This window comes from Cicer arietinum, chromosome 3 (assembly GCF_000331145.2).
Source record: "Cicer arietinum cultivar CDC Frontier isolate Library 1 chromosome 3, Cicar.CDCFrontier_v2.0, whole genome shotgun sequence".
In the NCBI taxonomy this organism is placed as follows: Eukaryota; Viridiplantae; Streptophyta; class Magnoliopsida; order Fabales; family Fabaceae; genus Cicer; species Cicer arietinum.
Window position 1 is genome coordinate 73,934,085 of NC_021162.2, and position 14,275 is coordinate 73,948,359.

Below are 14,275 nucleotides of genomic sequence, written 5' to 3' on the forward strand. Positions count from 1 at the left end.
ACTACCGACAAAATATAAAAATTTTATACACACAAAAAATATATATATATATATATATATATATATATATATATATATATATATATAAATAAAAGATGAGAATAATCAAGCATAATTAATTATTTTAGTATTTTAATAAAATAATTAATAAATTCTAATTGAAACCTTTTATATATTTTCTTGATTATCTAACATACTAACATATAACGAGATGTATTATAAATTGGAGGCATAACAATTTAAAATTATTATTCATCGATCACTACTATATAGTTTATAAAGAAATTAATATACATAAATTAGACAGATGTTTATTGTTGTCCTTATTCTTTAGAACATAATATATTATAATTACAACTTTTGAAATTATCAATATATCAAATGTTAGTTGTGACAATTGACTAAATATTATATTTATTAATTCTTAACAAAGTCCTTATCGATAACATTTAATATGTTAATTATCATAAATAAATAATACTATAATTTTCAATTTTCAATTCTCAAATCAAGCTACCATTTGTTTAATTCAAAAAAAGAAAGAAAAAAGACAATGATAGTTTTGGAGAAAAAGAGATTACATATCAAGAGGAGGGAGCACTAAAAAACAAAAAAGCATAATAATCAGAATTGTCGAACAATGTCTAATGACTTTTTTTAATGGTGAAATGTGATGCCGAGCTCCTGTCTTGGGGACAGAAAATAAATTAGTAGTATCTTTACTTGTTTTTTTAGCTAGGCTTGTAATTTTATTCGTTGAAACAGAATAGAATACTCTAATTTTAATAGTTTGGGCTGATAATAAAAAAGAAATTAATAGTTTAATTTAACAATAAAAAAATATATTAAATTTCTGAATCTTTATTAATATCATTAGAGGAAGACAAATATATTATAAATAATTAATAAATTTAAATGTCTTCTTTTATTTTAGATTGAAATATTATCTCATCACTTTTAAATTGCAAAAGAGTTCTCTTTAGTATGGTCTCAATTTTATCATATTATCTCTTTAGAGTAAGACAAATATATTATAAATATTGGGCTCATCACTTTAGAAAAATGGTCACAAGCTCGAAGGAGAAAGATGGCATATCTAATACTTTAACCCCTAGAAATGTTAGTTAGTCCAAACCACCATTTGAATATATTTAAAATATAATATACATGCATTCTTCTTGATAGATTAAAATGTTGTTTGGACTATTCTTGTAGCTGCTAAAATGTTTAGGTCTTTTCCTAAAAACAATGACATGTTTCTCTTCATGTTTTAGTATTCACAATGGAAAATTTTCGTGATGGATATATCTTTCATTAATCAAAAGTAAATTTATTAAAATTTGGTGCTGTTTTAGAATATTGTAGAGTATTACTTAATCATTATTTTAAAAATTATCATGTTGAGTTCTTTAAAAGTGAAGCAAATGTGGTAGCTCACAAATTAGCAAGGTACTTACATTGACACCTAACCGTTATTGTTATTTCTAGATCCCTACATGTATTGAATTTTTAGTAATCGTTGAAATGAGATGATTATTTTTCAGTAAAATATATATTTTAAGATTTATTATAGTGTTTTATCTTTTTTAAGTGTTTGAATGTTAATCTTCTTTTCAAAATATATAGAATATAAAATAGGATTTTTTTTTACTTAGCCATGATTGTTTGAGTTAACATATATAATTATTGTCTCAATGGTATGTTAAATTCAAAAAGTGATCTTTAAATTATTGTCTTCTACTCTAAAAGTTCAAAGTAGAAATAACAATTTAAGGACAACTTTTAATATTTTAAAGTCAATTTGAAGATTTTGAATGTCAATTGAAATAATAACTATATCACTTCAAACAATTATTATTAACTCAATATATTTTATATTTTATATTTAAAGTAATGCGAAAAAATAACTAACTTGTAGTGCGAAAAAATGACTAAGGTTGATCAACTTTAAAATAATAAACAATCAAAATAAATATTAAATTACAAATAAAGAAAAAAAATATATTCGATTATTATTGTTTTTATTTTTAATTTCCAGGGTTTCTCAAGTTGAAAAGGGAACAAGAACTTAGTTGCTTGAATCTAAAGAAAAGGAAAATGCTAGCAAAAGAAGAAGGTACGAGACTAAATATTGAAGCGGGAGAAAAGACAAAATATTTAAAATGTTCCCCAACATCCCAACCATAAGGTTGCTTCCATTTATCATTTGGTCGCAAAGTGTATGTAAAGCAGTGTGTAAGTGTTTTGTATTGTTTAATAGTCCGAAGAAAATGTGTCCAAGTCCAATTTATTTACCGTTCCCTTTTTTTTAATAAAAAAATATCATTTTTTTTATTTTTATTTTAGAATAGATAGTTCATGTCACAATAATTAATTTATACAATAATAAAATTTTAAATTCAAACATGAGACAAAATATTTAATCTAAAAATATCAGCATTTATCCGGTTAAAATAGAATTGAAAGACAATATCACTTTTATTTTGTTCTTGATTTTTGAATACACAGTATATATTAGTTTATTGGATTTATATGTTATTGAGGTTTTTTATTATATTATATTAAAGATAATTTAGTATTTATATTTTTTTTTATCATAAAGATAAACTTAACCAAGATTGTTTGAGGTAACATATATAATTGTTGTCTCAAAGGTAATTTAGTACTAGGAAAATAAAAAACACATTAATGATACAATTTAAATTGCATAAATTGATAAAAATAAATTATTAAACCAATATCTTAATTCTAGCAACTAGATAAATGTTTGTCATCGGTCAATTGTCAAAAATAACGTCAGATCTACAGTTTTTAATGTCATCCATATTTAGAAAAGATTATCTGTTGATATTTGTTCATATCGACTTTATGCGGTATCTGACATCATCAATATAATCAAGTGTTGACAAGTCATTTGTAAGACTAAAATAATATTGAATTTTGTGGTAGTCTCTATGAGTCCCTTATTCAAAATATGATATCGACAAAACAAATTATTTGTTTATGTAAAAACCGCATTAAGATGGAAAAAATAAAAATTATATCTCTACCATGTTGAACAAACTACCGCCACATTCAAGAGAAAAAATTATAGATAAATCACTAAGAAAAAAATACTAAATATATGTGAGAAACTATTTATTTAAATATAAAAAGAGAATAAAATAACTTTGAAGGTGTGATTTATATAAACAAATAAGATTAATCATAAATTACCCCTCAAATCGAAGAAAAAAAAATGGCTCAAAAAAAAAACATAAGAAGAGATCACCTTGATAAATCTAATATACTATTACACTATATTAGCGTCATTTTTGTCATTTTTTGATTGGAATCTTAACCACCTTTTATTCTTCTTCTTTTCTGCTGATTCATATTGTTAACAGATACGCGGTAACTTCTGTTTTTCTTTCAACTTCCTGTTTTTTAAGCATAGAAAATGGAATTACAAAGTCAACAGGCCCAACTTCTTGTAATGTGATCTTTTTGTTTGTCCGGAAATTTACTTCTCAACGGCTTCAAATATTTGTTTTTCACGAATAAATAAAGAAAAATTTACCCTGTACCCCATTTTTATATTTATATCCTTATAATTTTTTTAAAATGTCAATTATATTTTTAAGTCGTTATTTTACTAATTCAATTTTTTTTTTTTATTTTACCATTTCATTTTTTCCAAAATCAAAAGAAAAAAAAAAACTCCCGGTACACACTTTATTTGTGGAAATTTTTTTTCAAGTTTTCCGGTACAGATTGTTACCGGAAAATTTTATAAAAGATTTCCGGTATGAAAAATTGTACTATCATAAAACTTCATTGCAAATATTTCTGGTATAGAAGCTGTTTCCGATCGGTACACACCATTTTTTTTAAATAATAATATACCATAAATAATTAATATATTATAAATACACCGTTAAATAATTAATACATCATAAATACACCATAAATAATCAATATATTGTAATAATTAATAATTAATATGTCATAATTAATATAACATAAATCGTCGGAAATGTTAAGTCTCAAGTTTCTTGGAACAAGCCTCTGTACCGGAAAAGTTTAAAAAAGTTTTTCGGAAAAGTGCGGGTAACTTCAAAATATGTTTTTCGGAAGAGTGTCTGTACCGGAGAACTTCAAAATATGTTTTTCGGAAGAGTTTTCTGTACCGGAGAACTTCAAAAAATATTTCCGGAACATGCTTCTGTACCGGAGAACTTCAAATAAATTTTTCGGAATGTATCTTGTGTACCGGAAAACTTGGATTGAAATTTACCGGAAGTTTAGAAAAAAAAAACTCTTCCAAAAAACTTAAAATGGTAAATTTTTTGAAATTTTATCATTTAAATAAGGGCAAAAACGTTAATTAATTCATAATTTGGGGTATAGGTATAATTAGGGGGTATGGAGTAAAATTTTCATAAATAAACTCTTATATTTTACCGTCGCTTTTGGGTCTAATTTCAGTGGGCAGAGTCAAGCAAGTTTTATGGGCCGGCCCGTTATGACATGTAGCTAGTAAGGAAATGGATTTTTTTTCTATTAAAAAAAATAGAGAAATGTACTGTGCACCCCCCGTTTTTACCTTCCATCCTCCAATTTTTGATATTGACTATCTTACCCTTTTTGACTTTCCAAAAATTTAGGAATATTCAAAAGTTTGAAATTTTCGAAATTATTCAAAGTGAGTTTTTTTTCTATATTTCGAAACTTTAGTTAAATTCAAAACATTCGAAACCTAAATTAACACAATTAAATATAAATTTCGAAACTTTCGATAAATCTGAAAGTTTCGAAATGAAGTTTTTCAGAAACCTTTGAAAGTTTGAAAGAATGTGAAACTTTCGAAGCTATAACTTTCGGAACTTTTGATCAATTTGAAAGTTCCGAAACACAAATTTCAGAAAAATTCGAAAGTTTCGATGAATCTGAAACTTCCGAAACACATATTCTTCGAAAGTTTCAAACAATCGAATTATGTCAGTTTCGAAAGTTTCAAAAACTTCGAAACTTTCGAATTTTTCAATTTTTTTTAATTATTAATTAAATTTATTACTAATTTTTAAATTAGGAATAGCAATTTATTACTAATTTTTCAAATTAGGAATAGAAATTTATTATTAATTTTGAAATTTATTACTAATTAAATTTATTACAAATTTTTCAAAATTCGAAACTTTCATTGAGTTTCAAAATTCGAAATTTTCATTGAATTTCAAAATTCGAAATTTTCATTGAATTTCAAACTTCCGAAAGTTGAAATTTTGAAAGTTTCAATATGTTCGAAATTTTTGCATTTCGAAACTTTCATATTGTTCAAAACTTTCGAAATTTTCTGCATTTCAAAAGTTTCGTATTCAATGAAAGTTTCGAAAGTTTCATTATTTTTGAGAAAAATGAACTTCGAAAGTTTCATCATCATAGAATTTTTCGATTTTCTGGCAAAATCCTGTTTCGAATATTTGGAAGTTTCAAATTTTTACTTACTTTTGTATTTCGAATGTTTCAATATTTCGAAGATTTGATAGGGTCAGATTTGAATAATTAAAAGTTTCAAATGAAGTGGGTGAAAAAAGAAAAGTGCATTTTTTTTTAGGTTTTCATATATGAAACTAAGGGCAACATGGTATTTTCCATATGAATGGAGGGTGGGAGGTCAAAGTGGGGGGAGGTGCACGGTACAAACCTCAAAAAAATATTAAATGAAAGTTAGATCCACTATATTGTGAGTGTGAATCAATTCCATACTAAATAAATCAACACTCTTCGTATTGATTTTTCTTGAAAAAAAAAAGAAATTTAGTGAAAAATATTTACCCACATTAAATGTGAAGAAATGACATATACTACTAGAATATTAAATGTCTTCGCAAATTTTTTTATCATTATATTGAGAACATGGTCATGTGTTGAAGTAAAACATCTCTAGTGTTTTTTTTTAAGTGAAGAGTATCTCTTTTTTTATTTAATGGATAAGAAAATGGCATCTCTAGTTTTCTAGTTGCTATTTTTTTTAGAGGTCTTGAGAGGTGCGCTGAAAATTATTCTTACATCAAACCAATTAAATTGCAAGTGTTCTTCTTATAAAAAATACGATGAATCTATTTGAAATTTTGAATATTTATGAGAACACAAAGATGATAAATAAGAGTAAAAAGAAATTAGAACCAACTAGAATATTGATTGAAGATATCAAAAATTCAATAAAAAAGTAGAAATGTATCAATTAAGGTTCAATTAAAAAAAAAATTAATACTGTTCTAATATCATATTGAGAATCATAATAGAACTCAACAAAAAAAAAAAGAATAATTAAGAAAATATTAAATTATTTATAATTGATTTTATGAAAAAAATTAATCACAATGAATATATATGATAAACTTTATATAGTAATCATAATCAAACTAACAAATATTTTTTCAGAACACTAATTATTTCAAAATAATTTCCAATTAATTCAAAATTAATTTTCATGAAAACAATTTCCCATAGAAAATTAAATAACAATGAAGAATAGTATGGAGAATGAAATAAATAATTTTACTAAATAAATTTAATTATTCTGAATCGGTGTGAAATTAATATTTTTACTAAATGATTTTACATTTTGTTGGTTAGGAGAGGTAATGAATAGTTGACTTTTTTTAATACCAAAAGATGCAAGCAAAAGGAAAAGAGACAAGAAAAATCTAACATAAAAAAGGTTCTAGAGAACCTTATTGGAGAAGATATACTCATTGTGGAATGCCAAATAGCCCACACGACCGCCAGAACCTTAATTATGGTACCTAATATATAGTTGTTTCTTATCACTTTTCAATGAATTTTACACATTACCAACGACTTTAGTCCCTTGGTAATCAACATTTTCTTGTAGTGATAATCCAAGAACTAGCTTTGACAACTGCTTTTATGTAGATAATACTACAACTGATGATGGTGTGTGTTTTCAATAATTTTGTATTGGATGCTTTTGTGGGGTTTTGCAACGGTTTAGTAATGTGATCGCAGTTTTGTAAGTATTTGGTATTATAAAGCGAAGACTATTATTATTTTGGTTTCATATGGTTTAAAATCTATTAATTGTGAATTTTATGATTGATTGATCGATTGATTATTTCATGTTTGTGTTTTTTGCAACAACAGATTGTTTTTAAGAAGTGACCCTGATTTGAATTATAGTTGACAGCTCAATATGTTATAAAGTGACTTTTGCATACAAATGGTTCATAGTTCTTTGGGTAAATTTTATTTTCCTGTTAATTGGTGTTGTGTTTCTGCTTTTCTAAATGTAGTGTAGATTCATAAGTGGTACATGTGTGTTTTTACTTTTATAAACAAAAATTTAATCGTCATTCACTTTTTCGTACACTTAATTAAGTGTTTAGAAATATAATTAATTTAAATTGTATTAAAGATTATAGTTAATAATGTAATTGAATTAATTATTTTGTCAGTTAAATTAATCGTATTTTTATACGTAAATAATAATATGTCAAATTATATTTTTTTTGTTATAAAAGATTGTTGCTTATGGTCAATCGTGGCTAAATTATAATTTAGAATTCTTTTATGTCAGTTGTTACAACAATCAGTGATGTAAAAGTTTTTTTTTTTTTAAATCAGCTTGCTAATCAATTTAAAAGTTTCCAATTTTCTTTAGCGCCATGATCTGTAACGGATATTTAGACTATTTTTAAACGGTTTAAAAAGCATTATCTTCAATAGAAAATTTAGAACAACAAATAACATGCAAGTGATATATGGTAGAAGAGTTGAGAGAAAATTTAGGAGAGAAGAAGTCGGCAGAGGGGATGAATGAATGCACTCAATAATATATGCATTTAGTGTGTCACTTGCCAATGAATTAGATTCAAGGATTTAGATTTCATCAAACTCATATTTTTTATTTTTAAAAAATTAATATTAATATTTAAATTTAGATTGTTTGAACTTAATTCAATAATCATTAACATACAAATTACGTATTGTATAAAATGTTATTAATCATTAATATACAAATTGCGTCTTGTATAAAAATGTTGATCGTAACAAATCAAAATTATTTTCTTAATAAAATTTTAATCTCAAACGTTAACTTTGATCCAACAACTATTATTAAAAGATTTTGTTTTACATAATAAATATGATTTATCATGTGATACATTGATTTTACACACCTAAATAATAATTAAATAAACTCTCTCTTGTTATAAATGATTGTCATTTGAAAAAGAATGTACTTAAATATAATTACTATTAATTTATTAAAATTGTAATTAAATATAAAATTGAATATATTAAAAACGATCAAATATCAAATTAAATATATTAAAAACGAAAAAATATCAAATTCAATTTATTAATATACAAAGAATATTTTAGTAACATCTGTGCATAAAATTTACATATTAAATTCATTATCTTTTTTTTAATATATGTAAAAAAATGCAATTGATACTTATAATTAAAGACAAAGATCCAAATATATTTTTACAACATTTATAATTGTTCATTTTTAAGAGTAAAAGAATTTTGTTACAGGTATAACAAATGGTGTTCTCAACCCTTACGGTGCAATATGATCGCTTGTAGTTAACTACTTTATTTCTTGTTTGAGTAATTTAATTTGTATTTTTGATCTGATCATACAGTTGAAACATTGTAAAATTTATTTTGCTTTTGCTTTAAGCACTTCTTGTGCTTAAAACGTTTTTTAAATATATTTATTTTTGACTTGTTTAAAATAAATAAAAAACTACTCATGCTTCCATTTATATTTAAAAATGATATTTTAATTGATAATAATTTAAATTATTAATGTTGTTGTTTAAATGTTTTGTTAATTACGTGACCAATTGATAGTATAAATATAATAATATGGTAGAACTCTTATATTATTCATTGAAAATAATTAACTATAATTTTAAATTTCATATATTTATTATAAATTTCACGTGTATACATATAAGCGATATCTATTAATCATTCAATTAGGTTCAAATATACTACCTTCTTTCTAAAATATAGGATTTTAAAAGTATATATAGTTAATCACGGTGATCAAATTACGGTAATTAAAAAAGTTGGTCTTAGATTTGTAGTGTGAAATTTGTTAAAAGTTAATATTATCTTTACAATTATTCTTGAATAGAGTGATAATTAATTAATACTTTTATTGTAATATTAATTGTTAATGACAGAAAAAAATTTAAAATTAATTAAGGTAAGTAAAAAAAGAGTACCTTATAATAGAACAAAATATGTGTGCCTGTATGTATTTATATATATATATTTAAAAATCATAGTTAACCACATTAAAAAATATATTTAATTACACTTTACAATTAATTAATAAATTACAACACTTTATTATTTTTATTAATTATTTACTAAAGATAATTAATTATATATTTAAAATACACCTAAAATATAAATTGTTGTCCTAAAAAACATATTTTGTAAAATGACCCAACTGATCCATATTTCATAATGAAGATTTTGACAGTATTCACCATAGATATTTTTTGAAAATACTGAATTAGTTAATTGGTTTCCCTTATAGTCGGTGAATGTCCACCAGCATGTTCTATATATAAATTTGAAAGTACGTACTGACAATAAATTAATAATAAAAAAAGTACAGACAAGATGACACGGAGGCACGTGAAGTGAATGTGAATTTCACGTGAAAGTGGGAGACTCCACACTCATTTTATACTCCTAATACATGAGGGGGTGTGCGTGCCCTTTCTTGTCCCCACTTTTAATCATATAATTGATGCTTCTTGTTGACTTCAGGGTAGGGTAACCCCCCATGTGGCTTATACTTCACCCATAACTATTAGATTCCCTTTTTGTGTCCCTTTCTTTTTATTTCAGACTCAACTCTTATCAATATTCAATAGTTCTTCCTTATCAAAATCATCTTCTATTCTTTACTATTAACCGGAAAAATAAATTACTTTAATTGTGAGAATCTAATTTTTTTATTTTTTATTCATTTTTGTTTTTTTTTTTATATTGTTAATATGTTTTTTATTTAATTATTAGATTTGATTGTAATATTTTTATTTTAGTGTGTCAAAAAATATATCTTATCTCATTTAAAGTAAGAAATTTTTTAGAATTCATTAATAAATTATAGTGTCTAAAGTAAGTCATAAATCATAATGTCGGGGCTTTGAAAATGATATGTTACTATTTTATTTTTTTTGTAAAATAAAATAAAAAGATGATATAAGTTTATCCAAATTCTTAACACATATATGCTGTGCGTCAAAAAGTAATACATGTGTGTAGTTCATTATCTTCTTTTGATTTGGGGAACTATATGGTCTGTCATTTTCTAAGACAAATACAAATAACCTAATTTGTTTAATTTATCATCATGAGAAAAAAGAATGCAATTATCAATACATACAGCACTAGCATGACTTGATGTATTAGTTGTGAAAATTGTTAGTATAATATGTTAAGAGAATAATAATGATAAGTACCGTAACAAACTCTTAAGTAACATCAACAAATTATAACTTTAATAGTTTAGTTTTAGTTAGATCTAATAGGTTCCACAACTTATGTACAGTAAAATTAAGATTGATCTAAGGGTGAAATAATCTAAGTTAGGATTTTAGGATGTAAAATTTTGGATCTAAAATATAATATGATTAATTAATTATAGAGATTCACTAAATTCAATTGTTTAAAATAAGAGTTTCATATCTATTTTAACTTGGGTTTAAATTTGAATAGAGCAAAACTTGATTCTTTTTTATAAATCTTATATTATTTCTTTTTCTATTTAAAAAAAATCTAAATATATTGAGGATAACACATGCATAAAATTAAAGCTATTATTGTAAGAGATCATACTCCATAAAATTATGGTGAGCAAGGGTCCATTATATGTCCTTTATTGATACCTAACATATACAAAAAAGACAAATAAAGTTACAATATGATTAATTTGCATATACATTTGTGAGAAGAGAAATGATGTTTAAACATAACAATTTTTTTTTTTTAAATATTCTTTTATTTTATCTCAATATAGCGTCCAATGAGAATCCCTGAATTATTATTTTTTTGTTTAGTACTAGGAATTAAATTTGAGATATAATTTGTGTGCCGCACAAGTGGCCACGAAGAGCACATTGATTCTTACTTGTTTGATGAATTCATTCATCTCAGTGCAAAGGCTTATATATAGTTTCTCTCATCACATAACATATAACATTTCCCTTACGTACACATATAGAACTCCAAAACAGAAACAACATATATACACTTTAGATACAAAACTAGCTCTCTGAATAAACTTCACATTTTGCTTAAGAACGTGCTTGATTCTAGTAGCTTAGGGATGACAACAAACTCTTCTCATCTAGCCTCACTGTAAGCTCTCTCTCTCACACACATATTCAACTATTTTATCTTTTCCTTCTTTAATTACTTTCTAATAATGAACGTGATTTTATTTCAGAAATGACAAGGATTTCCTTGAACTAGTATGGGAAAATGGTCAAATTCTTGGAGCAAAAGTTACATCATCAAATAGAACAACAACACAAAACACACCTTTGTGCATAGGGTATTCAACAAACCCTTCAAATAACAAGGAAGATGTGATCATCAATAACACTACAAAAAGAAGAACAAACTCAAACTCATCACTTTTGAATCATTTCTCAGCTCAAAACCTCAGCTCATCACACATTGATTTTCAATCCTCTCAAAGCAAGACTTTTCATAAACCAAATGAAAAATTCCAACAACCTCACATGTATTCAACTCCACTCAAGAAACAAAGATTGGATTATTCAAACTCAAAGAAACAAAACTTGGGGTGTGATCAAAGAACAGGAATAGTTAACTTCTCCAACTTTTCTATACCAGCAATGTTTCTCAAATCAAATAATCACCAAAACAGTACAAGAATTAATGTATCAAAAGAAGTAGTAATTGAATCAGCTAAAGATTCATCACAACAACATGGTGTAAGAAAATTTCAACAACAAAAGACTTTAACTTTAACAGCTGCTAACAAATTATCAAACCATGATGAACACTCTGAAACTGCAGCGAGTCATAAAAGTACACTTGATGATCAATATAATAACAACCAAATCCAGAAATCAGAAGCACTTAAAGGAAAGAGAAAAGCTTGTGGTATTGAACAACCATCTTCTGTATGTTCACTTGAAGCCTCAAATGATCCAAACTTTAGTTTCAAAAGACATGATGAGGACACAGTCGACACCAATGATTCACCATATTTAAGTGATGTAAGTTCAATTCAACCATATGTTATCTTTTTCAAATATCCTTACACTGCACAAGACACTCATACTAACATGTCACAATCTGTGTCAGTGTTATATTAGTGTGAAATTTGAGTGCATCATTCTTAAAAAGCTAGGTTTATGTGATGATGCAGGATGATGAAGAAACACCAGAAAATATGATAAAGGAAAAACTAGCTCGTGAAGGCAAAAGAAGCTTCAAGAATTCGGAAATTCATAATTCATCTGAAAGGGTGAGGAAAATTTTAAAATAATATTTAATATGATAAATTAAAAAAAAAAAGAGTAAATTCCATGTAACTGATATATAGCTGTGGATGTTTGCAGAAGAGAAGAGATAAAATCAATAAGAAGATACGCACATTAAAAGAGCTCATACCCAATTGCCATAAGGTTTGTGAATATTAATTTGATATTTGTGATTATAAGAGGTTGTTGAAGTTGAATTAATCATATTGTTTTGTATGTTGTTATAGACGGACAAAGCTTCCATGCTTGACGATGCAATCGAATATCTTAAGACGCTCCAGCTCCAATTACAGGTAAAAAAAGTGAGATTAGTTATAATATATAGTCTTGGAGTTGGTATTAAATATGAATTGGATGTGATGATGAATGTTATGAATTATTATGATGCAGATAATGTCAATGGGAAGAGGAATTTGTATGCCAATGAATCATCATATGAATATGAATATGAATATGAATGCACAACATTTAATAGGTTTTATGCCACCACAAGTACAGTTTCCTATTCCACAACAAATGAGCGGTAGTGGTAATAGTGTCACAGATAACATCAACAACATAGTTCAGATGTTTGGTTTTTCCAACCAATTACCACCACCACCATTGCCATTGCCAATGTCAATTCCCAATGCACCTTTTCTTCCTATCATTGGAAACTCTAATTCCACCACAACAAACTCTACTTTTGGCAACAAGAATCAACCTGCAGACAGGACGTGTGGCTTATTCTGATAGGTTAACAACTCCACGTGTCTACTTAATTTTGTTGATGTTTCCAACTGTAATTTTTTTATATACTTTGTCAATTTCCTACCAACGATAGAGGAAAATCAATTTCCTACCAGCTGATTCAAGTTTTAAAGAGTGTAGAGTTTGTTAACACTGTACAAAAATTGACTAATATCTGATTTTAGAATATCAGTGGTGACTTTGCTGGAAATGTTTTTAAATTACTTGCATCTCTCAAACAAAATCAATACATTCTCCCTCACTCCTACTTATTTTAAATATAAAAAACGCTCATTAAAATCATTTGTCTAAAATTCTTTTCGACTTCTATTATTTTAAAGTCGTAACAAACAACTGAAAAAACTTCTAAAAGTAATTAATTTTTTTAAAATTGTTATTTTTTTTTTCCAAAGAAAGCAAAAGTATGCAAACTAATCACAAGAGTTGTGAAAATTATATAAAGTTCTATTACTATTTGACGGTGTTGTCTTGTACTTTCTTAGTCGTAAATTAATTAAGTGACATTTAAGATTCTTATATGATGATTAAGAAAAATAATAAATAAGTCAATGTGTTATAATATTAATTAATTATCCTTTTTTATCATTAGACTATTAATTTGAGAGTAGTGTATATTTAGTAGTATTGCTTTTATTTGAGGGGAAAACTAGAATACAAATTTCTCTTTCACTGGAATGTTACTTAATTTGGGATTCAGGGAGTACTCTTCTTTCCTATCTTCGTGAGTATTTTTATATTTAAAAGTTTGAAACTCTCTTGGTATTCAATGTGAATAATTCTTGTATCAAAGGTTCAAACTTTCGTGTCTTAGAGAAAATAATTTCCTTCCAATTTCGAACCCTATTTCTGCTTTCCCCTTTTCCTTTTTTACCAAACATGATTAAAATTACGAATTTACAATCCTCATCCATGTCAATCTTTTTCGCTCAGCAATGTCGTATTTTTATTTGTCACACAGAGTTGAAATT

At 25.7% G+C, this 14,275-nt stretch overlaps 1 protein-coding gene across 1 annotated transcript; it reads left to right on the top strand.

Moving 5' to 3' along the window:
• The first annotated feature begins 11,229 nt into the window (after positions 1–11,229).
• On the top strand, positions 11,230–13,497 carry LOC101490374 (uncharacterized). The gene is made up of 6 exons (XM_004494423.4): positions 11,230–11,400; positions 11,489–12,290; positions 12,443–12,541; positions 12,636–12,701; positions 12,785–12,850; positions 12,948–13,497. The coding sequence occupies exons 1-6, from the start codon at positions 11,369–11,371 to the stop codon at positions 13,287–13,289; spliced, it is 1,407 nt and encodes a 468-aa protein (XP_004494480.1). The 5' UTR covers positions 11,230–11,368; the 3' UTR covers positions 13,290–13,497.
• The last annotated feature ends 778 nt before the right edge of the window (positions 13,498–14,275 follow it).

What these genes read in the sequence shown, in the direction of transcription:
- LOC101490374 (XM_004494423.4), top strand. Translation starts at nt 11,369, where the DNA reads ATGACAACAAACTCTTCTCATCTAGCCTCACT. An exon ending in TTCATAATTCATCTGAAAGG is followed by an intron (nt 12,542 to 12,635) that starts GTGAGGAAAATT and finishes GGATGTTTGCAG; the next exon opens with AAGAGAAGAGATAAAATCAA. An exon ending in CGCTCCAGCTCCAATTACAG is followed by an intron (nt 12,851 to 12,947) that starts GTAAAAAAAGTG and finishes ATTATGATGCAG; the next exon opens with ATAATGTCAATGGGAAGAGG.